General features: G+C 43.6%; 2 protein-coding genes across 2 annotated transcripts in view; one reads left to right on the top strand and one right to left on the bottom strand.

Moving 5' to 3' along the window:
* The window catches only part of LOC106604467 (solute carrier family 4 member 11-like), a 34003-nt gene extending 32566 nt beyond the window's left edge, over positions 1 to 1437 (bottom strand). Inside the window, exon 1 of the mRNA XM_014199105.3 lies at positions 1229 to 1437. Coding sequence (XP_014054580.1) covers positions 1229 to 1286 — 58 coding nt within the window. The 5' untranslated portion in view covers positions 1287 to 1437. The remainder of the gene's footprint in view (positions 1 to 1228) is intronic.
* Positions 1438 to 4538: 3101 nt separating this feature from the next.
* Positions 4539 to 11321, top strand: ky (kyphoscoliosis peptidase). Its single transcript, XM_014199108.3, has 7 exons — positions 4539 to 4691; positions 5745 to 6527; positions 6775 to 6901; positions 7610 to 7727; positions 7880 to 8071; positions 8807 to 8997; positions 9266 to 11321. The coding sequence occupies exons 2-7, from the start codon at positions 5778 to 5780 to the stop codon at positions 10576 to 10578; spliced, it is 2691 nt and encodes an 896-aa protein (XP_014054583.3). The 5' UTR covers positions 4539 to 4691; positions 5745 to 5777; the 3' UTR covers positions 10579 to 11321.
* The last annotated feature ends 3874 nt before the right edge of the window (positions 11322 to 15195 follow it).

Raw genomic sequence — 15195 nt, 5'->3', positions numbered from 1 at the left:
GTGGGGCATGCTCTTGTTTCTTTCCCTGAATAAAAGTCCTGGGTCATTTCCCTGGAGAAAGGTTCATTTTGGTGTACTCTTGTGTTACTTCACACTCTCGTCAGTTGTTGGCCAGCCCCCCCCCCCCCCCCCCCCCACAAGGTTAACAATTACCTTTGCCATTAACGTTCACAGAGGTGAATTGGCCATCTGGTAATTCTAGCAAATGAATGCCAGATGGACTGGACCATTTTTTGGTTGTTGACACAAACAAACAAAAATATCTTTTTTATATAAAAATAAAACAATGGAAAAAGGTGACTGAGCCTATAAGATAAAAATGTTTTTGTTATTGTTGCACAATGTCTCTGTTATACTAATCCAGTGGTTCCCAACCTTTTTTGGTTACTGTACCACCAACTAAATTTTGCTCTGCCAGAAGTACCCTATAGTACCCCCTCGTCCATTTTACCAGTAGGCCTATGGTCTCTTAACTACCCCCTGTGGATAAGCCAAGTACCCTCAGGGGTCCTAGTACCCTGGTTGGGAACCACTGTACTATAATGAGCCATTAGCTGATCAGTGGGCAACGGCCGGCCCCCCTACCAAGATGGGCCAGCTGAGCTGAGGTCATGCAAACTCAAATACAGCATCAGTAAAGAGACCTGCTGAGCCTCTGTCATCGGAAAGGGTGCCTGTAAACATTGAAAGAGCACATTCTACATTGTCATCTCACTCAAAACGTCCTTTTTTGGGAGGCTAAAACCATGATTTGGTCAAACAGTAAAGTGCATTATCCTCAGGATTCCTGTAATGAAAGTGTCTGCCCCTGTGCCCTCGCCTCAAGCGCCACCCATGCGCTTGAAAGAAAAATGTGTTCCGATCATGTAACATTTCAAAATGCATTACAGGAAAAACACAGCTTTGGAAGCTTCGCCCCCTTGTCCCTGTCAAAGAGAGGAGGGCCTCAGCTTTCTGTAGGTATAATTTGCATTTCTCAATGTTCAAGTCAATAGCAACTATTTTACAACCAAGATATTTTATATGGCTTTGAGACACATTATGTTCCAGTCCACCCCTGAACATTCATCAAAATACTCCAAACTCAGTCCATATGTCTTACTTGACTGCTGACAATTAACAAGCTTTCAGAAATAACCCATATTCAGTGTTTCATAGTGTTAATCATCATTGTACTTGAACCATCATCAAGTCGTTGTAGACCGTGAGATACACAATTCTCTCTTACCTTCCAAAACACTACTGGCTGTGATGAGTACGACCCCCGGCTCCTTCTCAGTCTTCATCTCACCGTCAAGGTTGTTGTTTTGTCGTTTTGTCAGTCACTTCAGAGTCAGAGGTTGCTGGACACAGACCAGAAATGCTATGAGACGGTGTGACAGAGACTCGTGAGGCTTTGTGGGATGTGTAGCATGAGTGGTTACTGTCACAAAGCCAGCCAGGCCCCACAGGTAGAGAGGACAAGGGACTATCAATGAATAACATTTCACAGTCTTCTTAACCAATCACAATGGAGTTAGTCACTTATGCTTGAGGTAAGAAGGGGGGGTGTCACGACTTCCGCCGAAGTCAGCTCCTCTCCATGTTTGGGCGGCGTTCGGCGGTCGACGTCACCGGCTTTCTAGCCATCGCCGCTCCATTTTTCATGTATCCATTAGTTTTTTCTTGTTCCCTGCACACCTGTTTTTCATTCCCCAATCACACTACATGTATTTATTCTTCTGTTCCCCCTCATGTCTTTGTGTGTGATTGTTTCGTGTTACGTGTCATTTTTGATGCGCTATTTCTGGTGTGCGTTTATTCCGTGTTTTATATTCACGAGGTATGTTTATTTGTTTGTACTTTATTATTGTGACTGTTTGCGCGTTTTTGCACTTTGGCATATTGGATGGAGGTTTCGATGCAGTGGCGTCCGTCTGTTGGTTTCTCCTGCCTAAATAAAGTGTGCGCCTGTTCACAACTCTCTGCTCTCCTGCACCTGACTCCGCTCCCAGTACGCACACCATTGACAGGGGGGTCACCTTTGATATTTACATGTGGATGGCAGATTGAACGAAGGACCTTCCACTTACCATTGAACTATCTCACTGTCATACTAAATGTTCTGCAATGGACCACCTTGGTTGTGGCTGCAGGACCAACTGCTGCAATGGCACTTAGCAGCCTGTGATGTAACAACTCCTAAATTCCATCAAAGACACGCTTTAAGGGGTGGGGTGTGCAGCCATATACACTGCTCCAAAAAATAAAGGGAACACTAAAATAACACATCCTAGATCTGAATGAATGAAATAATCTTATTAAATACTTTTATCTTTACATAGTTGAATGTGCTGACAACAAAATCACACAAAAATAATCAATGGAAATCCAATTTATCAACCCATGGAGGTCTGGATTTGGAGTCACACTCAAAATTAAAGTGGAAAAACACACTACAGGCTGATCCAACTTTGATGTAATGTCCTTAAAACAAGTCAAAATGAGGCTCAGTAGTGTGTGTGGCCTCCACGTGCCTGTATGACCTCCCTTCAACGCCTGGACATGCTCCTGATGAGGTGGCGGATGGTCTCCTGAGGGATCTCCTCCCAGACCTGGACTAAAGCATCCGCCAACTCCTAGACAGTCTGTGGTGCAACGTGGCGTTGGTGGATGGAGCGAGACATGATGTCCCAGATGTGCTCAATTGGTTTCAGGTCTGGGGAACGGTCGGGCCAGTCCATAGCATCAATGCTTCCTCTTGCAGGAACTGCTGACACACTCCAGCCACATGAGGTCTAACATTGTCTTGCATTAGGAGGAACCCAGGGCCAACCGCACCAGCATATGGTCTCACAAGGGGTCTGAGGATCTCATCTCGGTACCTAATGGCAGTCAGGCTACCTCTGGCGAGCACATGGAGGGATGTGCGGCCCCCCAAAGAAATGCCACCCCACACCATGACTGACCCACCGCCAAACCGGTCATGCTGGAGGATGTTGCAGGCAGCAGAATGTTCTCCACGGCGTCTCCAGACTCTGTCACGTCTGTCACGTGCTCAGTGTGAACCTTCTTTCATCTGTGAAGAGCACAGGGCGCCAGTGGCGAATTTGCCAATCTTGGTGTTCTCTGGCAAATGCCAAACGTCCTGCACGGTGTTGGGCTGTAAGCACAACCCCCACCTGTGGACATCGGGCCCTCATACCACCCTCATGGAGTCTGTTTCTGACCGTTTGAGCAGACACATGCACATTTGTGGCCTGCTGGAGGTCATTTTGCAGGGCTCTGGCAGTGCTCCTCCTTGCACAAAGGCGGAGGTAGCGGTCCTGCTGCTGTGTTGTTGCCCTCCTACGGCCTCCTCCACGTCTTCTGATGTACTGGCCTGACTCCTGGTAGCGCCTCCATGCTCTGGACACTACGCTGACAGACACAGCAAACCTTCTTGCCACAGCTCGCATTGATGTGCCATCCTGGATGAGCTGCACTACCTGAGCCACTTGTGTGGGTTGTAGACTCTGTCTCATGCTACCACTAGAGTGAAAGCAACGCCAGCATTCAAAAGTGACCAAAACATCAGCCAGGAAGCATAGGAACTGAGAAGTGGTCTGTGGTTAACACCTGCAGAACCACTCCTTTATTGGGGGTGTCTTGCAAATTGCCTATAATTTCCACCTGTTGTCTATACCATTTGCACAACAGCATGTGAAATGTGTTGTCAATCAGTGTTGCTTCCTAAGTGGACAGTTTGATTTCACAGAAGTGTGATTGACTTGGAGTTACATTGTGTTGTTTAAGTGTTCCCTTTATTTTTTTGAGCAGTATACATTGAGCAAACATTAACACCTTCAATGGCTAAGATGGTGCCAACAGATGGCACCTCGCATCGAGCTGCTAAATAACGTTCTCTTTTTTTCTACTGCTTTTCTCAAATGTTCTTACTCAGTTTGTTTTGTGCATTACTTCATACACCTGGGCAGAAATATTGGAATATGAATCGCTGGATACTCACTGTCCACCTGACTGTAACAAATTCCTGGAGATGGCGGAATAATGGTCACAGTTGTAAATATGTATATATTATAATTATTGTTATTATTATATTATATTTTTTATTTTTCTTGTTTCATTCACACCTCCACTGTTGGAGCTTGGATCTGAAGTATTTCACTGTACACTGCAACTAAATCGGCGACCGTGTGCGTGTGACTAAATAAAAATCTAATCTAATGCTTTCAACATACTTATGATGCCACCCATGGAGTTTATCTCCCACACGTGAAACATTTCTCAGATAAAACTACAGCTGTCAGCCTAAAATACAGTACTTTCAAATTTACCACAATTGAAGTAAACAAACAAAAAAAATGTGTTAGCATGAACCCAGGTCACCTCTAACCTCCCCAAAATCTCACACCTTTCCCAGAGCCCCCCCGGGCTCCCTTCTGCAGACCTAGACACTCAGCCCACCCCTACCCCTGGAGGGTAGCGCTCGTGGAAAGTTGTGCCATTGGTCTCTATCAGCTGCTTTGTAGTATTTTTAGGTCTGTCATCCCCTCGCCGTGGAAACCCTACACATCCCAGCCCTGAGGAGAGACACACAGAGTATAAAACAGACACAGGTTCGGGAGGTGAGATCTGCCAAGACATAGATGGGGAGGACACAGACAGACAGCCAGACAGATTGACCATTGCTGACAAAGCATCAACACCAGGTAGGAATATTTTATCTTTATTGGGATCCCCATTAGCTGACACCATGAGGACAGCTAATCGTCCTGGGGTCCATAAACACAACAAAAATACATTACTCTCTTACCAATCCCTTTTTTAGGATTTATTGAGATCATCACTTGAATATGAGGCATGGCGTGTGTGTTTACTTCTGGGCATTATTATGATTAATTTGCAAGTTATTATCTGTATAGTTCAGTTTGAGGTTATTATGAAACTCTGCAAGCTGCTGCGATAAGACAAAGGGCTCAATTCAATCTGTTGCGCTGAAGATCCACTTTATAGTGCGATTGACAAAGGCAATGAAACTGCATTCACGGTAAACGCTGCATATGTCGGCTCAATCGGAAATTACCAATACATTTGAATGTTGATCTTCCCGGACTCCTCGGCGATACGTATTGAATCCAGCCCTAACATAGACTAACATAAGACTAACTGTACAGACTGCTGCTACTGTATATGAGTAAGATAGCACACTAAGACAACATCGTCTGCACATAGCACAAATAATCTGCAACTCACATATTGCTGTCACATTTTCAGAAACACACAGAGAAAAAGTTGTATTTTACCTTAATTAACATGTCAAGTGCAATAGCATGGTCTCTCTTCGTAATGACTTCATCTGTCATTTATTTGATGCGTTTACAGAAGTATATTTGTGTGTATAAAGGGCATATGAGTTCAGATGTATGGAGGAAGTAGATATCATAAAGCTACTATTTACCCACACTATCAATAGCAACCATCTGCTTTCAGGTATAATTTGATGCCTATTTTTTTTCTCCAGCAGCATTGCCTTGAGTTAGCCTAGAGTGTGAACCTTCTTTTTTACACCATTGTCTTTTTTGAAGATACCAAGTTTCAGTCTGAATTTAGTATTATTTGCCCTTCACTTCACAGTGCAGAGGTGCAGATTCAAATAACTTTCACTCTTATTGCAGTGTTATTATTTACACCTCTGTGTCCCAGGATCAGTTTTAATTGGTTTAATATTGCGTCTTTAATTAACAGTTACTTTTCTCTCTCAGTTTTCTGCTCCGATATAACCAAAACTGGAAACGATGGGCAATGTTCTTCACATGAGGCCTGTAGAGGTCCCTTTCCCAAAGAGATCCCTCAACCTCCGCAGCGTCCATTGCCCCCTCCCTACCAACATTCACCAACAGCACTCCTGCTACAACAGCAACAACAGCAACAACACTAAAGTGACCGAGGAGGAGTCCTACCCTCAGGCCACACAGAAGACCTCAGGTCAGGAGGTCAAAACTGGGGAAAGTGGTGAAAAGAAAGCCTCCAAACCCCAAGATGGCCACTCTAAAAACACCTCAAAAACAACGTCAGACGACGAACAAGGTCCGTTGGTTGTCCAGCAAGAGTGGAAGCTGGAGGTTCTGTCACTAAATAACAGCAATATCATGAAAAGCCACAAAACTGTAGAAACCGAAGCAACCAAAACGACAGTGGCAACTGTTGCCGGTGTGGCCCAGTCCAAGACTAGTTCTGTGTTTCAGAAATGGGCTGCCATGGAGTTGGAGGTCCAGAGACCCATGACCAAGCGACAGCTGTCAGATGAGTGCGCTGCCTACTCCCTCAGGGTGGTGAAGAAGAGTACAGTGAGGAGGGAGGAGGGTGACGTACAGAGGGATGTGGAAGGACAAGCCCCGGTGAAGCCCAAACTCCAGCCAAGGCCAAGGCAGAGCTCCAGTTCAGTGAAGAGTGGAAGCGTCTCAAAAAAAAAGCTCAAAAAGGAACTCTTTGCCACCACAGAAGTATTCAGCAGGGTGGATAACCATGCCATCAATACTGGAAAAGTCTGTTTCTAATACTGTATTATGTGTGCGTGTAGGATATTACTGTGTGTGTATGTGTGTCTATGCGTATATTTGTGCATCTTAGCGTGCGTGTGTATATTGTACATGCTTTTGTATATTTGTGCACTTAAATGCTTGTGTGTGTGTGTGTGTGTGTGTGTGTGTGTGTGTGTGTGTGTGTGTGTGTGTGTGTGTGTGTGTGTGCATTTAAGTTTCTTTTTCTCCATAAATCCTGTTTGTTTTGCAGTTGCGCAGTCAAAAGATCTTCTCAGTTCCGACCATCACCCAGACCATCACCCAGACCATCACAGAAGGAGCGCAGAATGAGCTGGAGAAACTGAGAGCCATCTGGATCTGGCTCTGCCACAACATCGGTCAGTAAACACACACACACACACACACACACACACACACACACACAACTTTTAACAGCCGTACACTCCTACACACCTTCTCAATTATCCAACCCACGGCTTACTCACGACAGCGCAGCGACACTGCAGCAACCTGCCAACAACATAACACCACTTAGAACACTGTGCATCAGAGAGCTTTACTCTTGAGCCCCATACTATTCGGTAAGAGTTGGTCTCATTAGGTTCTTTACCATACTAGATATACATCCCAAACTTTCCATCCCTACACAGCTGTCCTAACAATGCTACCCTAAGGTCTTTCCACTGCGTATATACAGGGATCAGCTGTTGGTGGATGGGACCTTGCGGTTCAACCAAACGAGGACAGACGTTCATTAAAATAGACATTCATTCATCTCACTCTGGGTCCACTGGAAATGTTAATGAAATAGCTGCACAATTTCAGTCTGACGTGATAAGTGGCCTCGTTATCTAATTAAATGGGCAAGCAGTCCCGTGGTTATAGTGGGGGATTAAATCCTTATAATTCAATTTAAGTTACACTGTGTCTTTTTTCATATGTCCCAATGTTAGACATGGAGTCTTTCCAGGGAAGTTGATTGCAGAATACCTTGATAGTGACATTTTGAGTTATGCAAGATAGTGGCATAATAATCTTGACATATCCTTCCCTAAATGTTATGGGGTGGGTGGTTCTTTTTGCAGAGTACGACGTGAGTGGCTACCTTGGCCTGACGGACAAGCTGTGCTCCCCAGAAAGGGTCATTGAGACGGGTCGGGGCGTGTGCTGTGGGTACTCCAGCGTCTGCATGCAGATGTGCCAGTAAGACAGCATTTGGTCCATTGAAAAATAATGAGTAAAAATAAAATAAAAACATCAAACACATTGACAATTGAGTGGTCTAAAACTGCATGCATTGTCAGTAATAAACACATCAGGCACTCCCCCCTTACATGTTTCCTGCTTCGTTGCAGGGAGGCAGGAATCGAATGCCAAGAGGTGTCTGGCCATGGCAAAGGTATTGGGTACAGGCAAGGCCAGAGCTACCAAAACACCAAGTCCCTCCACATGTGGAACGCAGTGAAACTGGGAGGCCACTGGTATCTACTGGATGCATGTTGGGGAGCAGGGAGAGTAGACATGGACAACAAAGCCTTTATTAAGAGGTGAATATGACTTCCAAGTAAAGCAATTGGCCTACATGATTGGTAACTGTGCTAGCACAGAGTTAAGTACATACTATACTGTTGAGCACAACATTTATTATGTTGACAAGCTGCCAACAGATGCAATTGAATCACTAAGAATAGCAAAGAACTAGTGTCTGATTAGCTATTCTAAAATAAACCCTGTGGGTTATTCGTGCATGGAATGTTAAGAACCGTGTTACTTGATAATGATGAAAACAAGTAATGATGATTGCCACTCATTACAAAAGCTATTTTTGTAATGGACCAATTTTAACAAGGTGGTCCACAGGACCATACATACAACAGTACTAGTGCCAAATAAGACTGGAATTATCTCACTACAATCATATAAAAATAGAGTTTCAAAAGGGTTCTTCGGCTGTCCCCATATGATAACACTTGGTTCCAGGTAGAACACTTTTTAGTTCCAGATAGAACCCTTTTGGGTTCCTCCTCTGTGGAAAGGGCTCTACATGGAACCTAAAAGAGTTCTACCTGGAACCAAAAAGGGTTCTTCAAGGGGTTCTGCTATGGGAACAGCCCAAAAAAAACTTTTAGGTTCTAGATACCATCTTTTTATCAAAGAGTGTACTTGTGGAATTTATTTTAAAAACATTCTGAAAACTACTGCAACATCTCCCAAACATTGTCACTTTTGATTAGCATTAGCATTAGCTTTTTTGCTATTAAGCCATTCTCCTTGTCGTCCAGGTACGATGACTTCTACTTCCTGACAGACCCTGAGGACTTCATCAACTCCCACTGTCCAGATGAGCAAGAGTGGCAGCTTCTGGACGATCCCATCCCACTGGAGGAGTTTGAGAAGAGGGTTCTAAAGACCTCGGAGTTCTACAGACTGGGTCTGACCCTCCTCCATCCCAAACACTTCCTGCTGGTCACAGGTCAGTCCCGCATCCATATAAAACCGAAATGGCGGCACAGTCCATAAAAACCTGGAGACTAGTGCTCAAGGTTGAATTATACAACATAAATGGTAGGCTAACACTTTGTTGAAAGTGGACACTGTTCACAGCAGTTATTCACAGTTAGTCATAAAGTAGTTGTAGATGAATATGTCACTGAAGAGTTACCATTGAAGAGGTATCATCATTCAGGCCTATACTGTAAAATATGTTGATTTTGCTAATTGCTGTTTCTGTTTCTGTACAGAAAATGGTGAGGCCTCAGTGTCCATGAAGTTCACCAAGCCTGTCGACTTCACATACCAGATCTCTCAGCGGAACGGCTGTGAACCCAAAGCGGTCAACAGCTCATCTGGCCTGCTCACTGTGACCCGGGAGAGCATGAGGTTACGACTGCTGCCCCCTACAGGTGGCACGTATGACGTCATGATCTTTGCCCGGTCAGGCAACAACTCAGGCACGTTCAGCTGGGTCTGCTCTCTCCTGGTGGAGTGTCCAGAACAGAAACCAACTGAAGAACTCCCTGAGAACCCCTTCTTGTCCTGGGGTCTGCAGCGGAGCGCAGAGAGCCTGGGGGTGAAGAAGTGCAGCATCGGAGCAGAGGCTGCAGTGTCGGAGACAGGCTCCTTCGAGCTAGTCCTGCACACCTCCAGACCACTCATGATGCTGTGTGAACTGACCCAGAAAGACCTTGACCCATCCATAGCCAAGAGGTGTCTGGCAACTCAAATCCAATCTGACCGTCTCACCTGTAACGTCCTCTGTCCCTATCTAGGTTACTATCGGCTGTCTGTGTTTGTTCGGAACTACGAGCGGCCCCAAGACAGCTTCCAGAATGGAGGCAACTTCCTCTTGCACTGCACAGGAGGCGCTATCAACCTCAATGAGCTCTTTCCCCCTGCCCTTAGCACTGCTTGTGGGCCTGGCATCCGGACGCAAGACGCTGGCCTCTCCAAGTTCAGCCACACGGGGGCGGTGGTGAGCACCCAGCAAGGCAAATGCAACATTACCTTCCAAAACCAACAAGACCTGGAGCTCCACGCTGTGCTGTTCAAGGAACAACGCAAGAGACTGGGGCACCCACTCTGCCGGCACGTCTTCTTCACCTACAACAGCAGCAAAGTTACCATCAGCGTGGCCCTACCCGAGGCCGGAGTCTACAAGCTGGGCCTTTATGCCAAAACCTCCACTGACCAGGACTTCAGTCTGCTATGTGACTTTGTGCTGCGCAACAGCTCAGAGAGCAGCTGGCCTCCGTTCCCCTGCACCTACACAGCCTGGCAGAGGGGCAGCGTGCTGTTCGAGCCCCGCGGGGGTCTCCTGGAGCCCCTGTCCTGGGTGCTCTTCAGGGTCAGGGTGCCTGGGGCCCAGAGGGTGAGCGTGGTGGGAGAGCAGCTGATGGAGCTGCAGCTCAGTAAGAGCCGTGTGTGGGAGGGAGAGGTGTTCACCGGGGCCAGCGTGTCCCAGCTCAAACTGGCAGCCAGCGGGGGTGGAGGGGGCTCCACTGACATGGCCATTATCATGTCCTTCGACGTGCTGAGCCAGCAGAATGAAATGTAAAGCGATAAGCAGGTGGGCGGGGAGGCGAGGGATTAATAAGAGACTGTATAAACAGGTCTTTTACCATAACCTTGTTGAAGCACAGTAAAGCACGGATGGGTTAGGCTCAAGGAATAAGGTGCTCCATCAGAAATACCTTGGTTTGACAGAGGTACTGAATGCCATAAATGTGAAATTATATGTAGCTTTCGGTGCTGGTTCCAATTTGTTTGTTTGTTTGTTTAGTTCATAAGGAAATTATATCTGACTATGCCTCAAAGTTTCCTTTGCAAGGTGCTGTATGAAACACAAATTCATTCTTCCTATGTATAAATAATTATTAGTATGGACTTTGCTGCTCTGTATAAAAATGCATTTAGAATCATTATCATTTGTCAGAATCCTATTAAATTAGTAGTAACATGAATTGCTGAATGCTTTATGAGCTATGCAATGATGGATGAAACAATTATTATACTTACAGTACCAGTCAAAAGTTTGGACACACCTACTCATTCAAGGGTTTTGGGTTGAGGTCGGGTGATGGTGGAGGCCAAGTCTTCACTATTATTCTACAATGTAGAACATAGTAAAAATGATAGTTATTTTATCCTGTGCAATACTTTGATCCTATATTGTCTGTTCCACGTTATTGACTTGTGTTTTTACTGCTAAAGAAGGTGCTCGTGGTTAGACTTAGTGTTATCAACTTTTCAAAAGGTTCTGTTCTCTTGAAGGTTAATAAAACCCTTTTAGATTACAAATCATTGTTTCTTTTTTATTCAAATCTTTTTTTGTCTAGATGGGTGTTTCTCTATATTAGACTCCCATTGGATATGATTTTTCCATTATTGACAGCTTATATGAGGGTGAAATCAGTGTCTGAAGCCCTTTACACCTTTAGCTTGTACTTGGCCTCTAGCACAGAAACTAATTTCATAATGAACACTATGTATTGATACTGTATGTCTAAGTAATGCAACACTATCTCATATACAGTCTTCTATATAAGCTGCTATGGGCCCTGGCTCTGTGTACATTGTCACCACATCACCATCTATTTATTTTTGGTTTTATTTTACATCTGGCCTGTGGATCTCACCTTTTTTACTGTTGTGTCAGTTGCTATGTCAATAGCGAGCTCAGCATATTTTCCATTAGTCAGCCTGCCTGCTAGACGATGTCACGGCCTGGCTAAAGCCAGACATAGTCTTTAGATGTGTAGGATCTTAATTTGAGCCATTTTGCTATACCAGGAAAATAATCCTGCGGGAAATGTGAATTATTATGTGGATTATAATAAATTGACATTTTTGTAGGGGTTGATATTTCAATGTGGAAATTAAAAACTTTTTTAAACCTCAAATACACTACATGTTTTAAATGTTTAAAGTTCTACTGCAACAGGGTGATCAAATTAAGGTCCTACACTTGTAGGCATGGATCATGTTCATCCCTGTTCACACCATTCCCTGTACCTGCTGTTCGCTCACGCAAATCAAAGACTATTTTTCCCCTCTTGCACTTCGCTTCACACCTTCAATATTTATACACCAAAGAGAATGACAAACATTTGTTCAGCCAGTCTGTAGTTGTGAACATTGCTTGGCAACATCAAAGGTAGAGGCTAAGGCAAAGAGTATGAGACTGCATGTTTGAGACCTAGCAAGACACTGATCTCCATGAAATTGCTATTGTGGTACACAAGCAAACCATTCATGTCTAAGGGTGGTCTGGAGTCAAAGCCGCACAGTCTATTGTGATATACATCCAAGACTCGATAACAGCCAATTACAGGAGCAACATGTAATATTTAGTTGCACTTTCTATGAGATTTACACATATAATGCCTTATACAGTAAGTACATTTATAATGCCGTATAATACACGTATAGTTCCATATAATACTCGCTATAATGTATCATAATTGCTCATAAGAAGTTATAGTATCATTATAAAACATTGATATGCATTATAAGTGCAGAAAGCATAATTCATTATATCCCTACTGATCGGAAAATTGTATTTTCAACAACATATATTTGGAAAAGCCGACACTTAACTTGCTATCTAATTGTTTGATAGGAGACAGTGAAGGAGGCTAACGAGCTAGCAGAAGCTAATGACACGACTGATGCTAACTATAAGAAAGCTTGCAATCTGCCACTGCTATTGGGAAAGCAGTCAGTGCGTCTTTTCCAACCGAAGTTGGACACATTAGCCGATGTTGTTAACTTAAAGTAGCAACAGTCAACAAAATTGATAAAATGTTTTCAAAACAATTCTAATAAATGCAAAAGTTGAACAAAGGATGAAGATACTTTTTATTTATAAATTCATAAACACAAAGGGGTGTAACAGGGCTGCAACCACAAAAACTTCCTCTGGCTAGGCCTACCTGCACCAGAGAGGAAAATGTGAAGCGAGAGGGATAACTGGGCCAAAAATCTGTCTTCTCCTGCAGGTGGCATTTTTTTATGTTGTTTTTTTTCACTCACCAAGCATGGAATTTTTGTATGGATGTCAATGAGAATGTCTGTTTATATCCAGCTGCCAAAGATAAGTAGAAAATTGGAAAGTGGTCAGAAATGTCAATGTAAAGTATACCTGTACCAGCCACATTATTCAAAGAATTTGTACAAATATTATCAATAAGGGTAGACCAATATAACCAATAAGAAAGTTCCAAACCTCTCTGCCAGTAATAGCTGGTTTTCCATTTTCCACTCCCCACTCAGACCACTCCCAGAAAGTCCTAGCGGGGTTCTTGCTTGGGAGATTGCTCTTTGCTAAGAAGCTATTTTGGTTTATTTTTTTATCATTGTAACGTCATAACGTCGCAAAAAATAACAGGCACAAGCAAGAATATGAAAGAGTCGTAGTAGTAAAATGAAAGCAATCAATCCAGGGAAATGTAAGTGACAAGTGGATCCTCAGATGGGTGGGGCATTGCTACTTAAAGACTGACCTGCCTATGCTAGCTAGCTACATTTTTTATAGTGGAGGGAAATTTGGTGGAAAGATTCATTATAGCCAAAACATGTAAATTAGATTGAACCCCATGGACATCAATAATGTCAGTGAAATTTTGTTCAGTTTTGGAACCAAGCGCAAGCTAGCTAAGTTACCTAACTAATGCCCATCAAGCTCTAGCTAACAGCCACAGCTAATTGACTAGTATTTACCCCCCTCCTGATGTAATAGTGAACTGATTAAACAAGTAAACATATAAATATGATTGATAGAATAAAATGCATCTGATGAGACTTCAATAAAACTCTCGCCACTGCAAGGAAAACCTGTCCCTTTAACAGACACATACACACCTTATTCAAGATGAGCAGGCGTCTGATTAGTTTTAATACATCCACCTCAATCAGCCGTCCCATTTGAAGTGGCTAGAGCTTCCATTAAAGCCTGATTCAATTGGGGATCAGTAGTGACCAGCCAGTTGAACCCAGGCAAAGTCTATGTCTGGCTGTGCCATTGAGGGGTGTTGGTCTGCTTGACAATCTTCCACTTGATGGACTGATTATCACCATTCCCCTGAGGGACAGCACATTACACATAACGCAACCTACTATAGCCTACAGCACATAAGGGCCTAGTGCTTACGCAATCTTCTATACAGCACATTCTAGTGGCTATGTACTGTAGCATAAGGTTTGAAACTGTGAATGCTGGACTTTTGGTACCTCTAATGCCTTAAAGCTGGAATCTGCATGAGGGGAAGCAGCGCCACTGTTGGCCCCCCAGCACATCTGTTATTGTTTTTGTTTTGTTGATGAAATGGAGGAGAGGAGTGTCCAGCATCAAGGAGCGTCCAGCATCGTGGTAAAAACATGGCAATACATACTCTGCTGTTCTATCATGTGTGTAATGATGTGCAATGATGTGCAATGTTGTGCAATGATGTGCAATGAAGTGCAATGATGTGCAATGATGTGCAATGATGTGCAATGATTTCAGAGGGGGGAAAATACAGTGTTTGTTGTTTGAAGTAATTTCTTTGTTGTTGTAACATCACAAACGGACATGCTAGTTTCACCATTAAGGATTTAACAGTGGCTTTAAATATAACTGTGGATATAGTGCTCGCTAAATAGTACACTATTTTGTATTTTGCCTTGTCATATTTCTCTGTTATTCATTTGAATGAGTTAGAAGTCAATGACTGTCTAACGGTGTAGTACAGAGGGTACCAACATACATATTCAGCCCTTGGTTATGAAGGCATAATGTAAATGAGGACATTATGTGATCAATACATTTCATGTAGATGCATTATGCAGTGTACACATACTTGGTCGTCGTGATACAAATATGCTTGAGAATACATTTATACTGTAGGGCTTAGCACATGCCCCTGGGATGGTGTTGCTGCCAAATGTTATCTGAACAACACTTGGAGTGTGCTCAAATTACAGTCAATTATGTGATGATACATCCATGTGCCAACGACAAAGATGTCCACACGCTGAGAGTATTACCTATTCTCCTCCTATTTCATCACTGACAGTCACATTATTTAGATGATTATGTTATGACACAGATGTGTCCTCTTGTATATTGGGGTCCTCTGTATTAGAAAAGGACGGCATGAATACGGGTGTATTTATCATCACAATTAGTGTCACT

Source organism: Salmo salar, chromosome 05 (assembly GCF_965601325.2).
Source record: "Salmo salar chromosome 05, fSalSal1, whole genome shotgun sequence".
NCBI lineage: Eukaryota > Metazoa > Chordata > Actinopteri > Salmoniformes > Salmonidae > Salmo > Salmo salar.
This window is presented reverse-complemented; position numbering and strand designations above follow the sequence as displayed.

Excerpts from the sequence above, each read along its gene's own strand:
- ky (XM_014199108.3), top strand. The coding sequence starts at position 5,778 with ATGGGCAATGTTCTTCACATGAGGCCTGTAGAGGTCCCTTTCCCAAAG. Across the intron at positions 6,902-7,609 it reads CTGGCTCTGCCACAACATCG|AGTACGACGTGAGTGGCTAC; the intron begins GTCAGTAAACAC and ends TTCTTTTTGCAG. Across the intron at positions 8,998-9,265 it reads ACACTTCCTGCTGGTCACAG|AAAATGGTGAGGCCTCAGTG; the intron begins GTCAGTCCCGCA and ends GTTTCTGTACAG.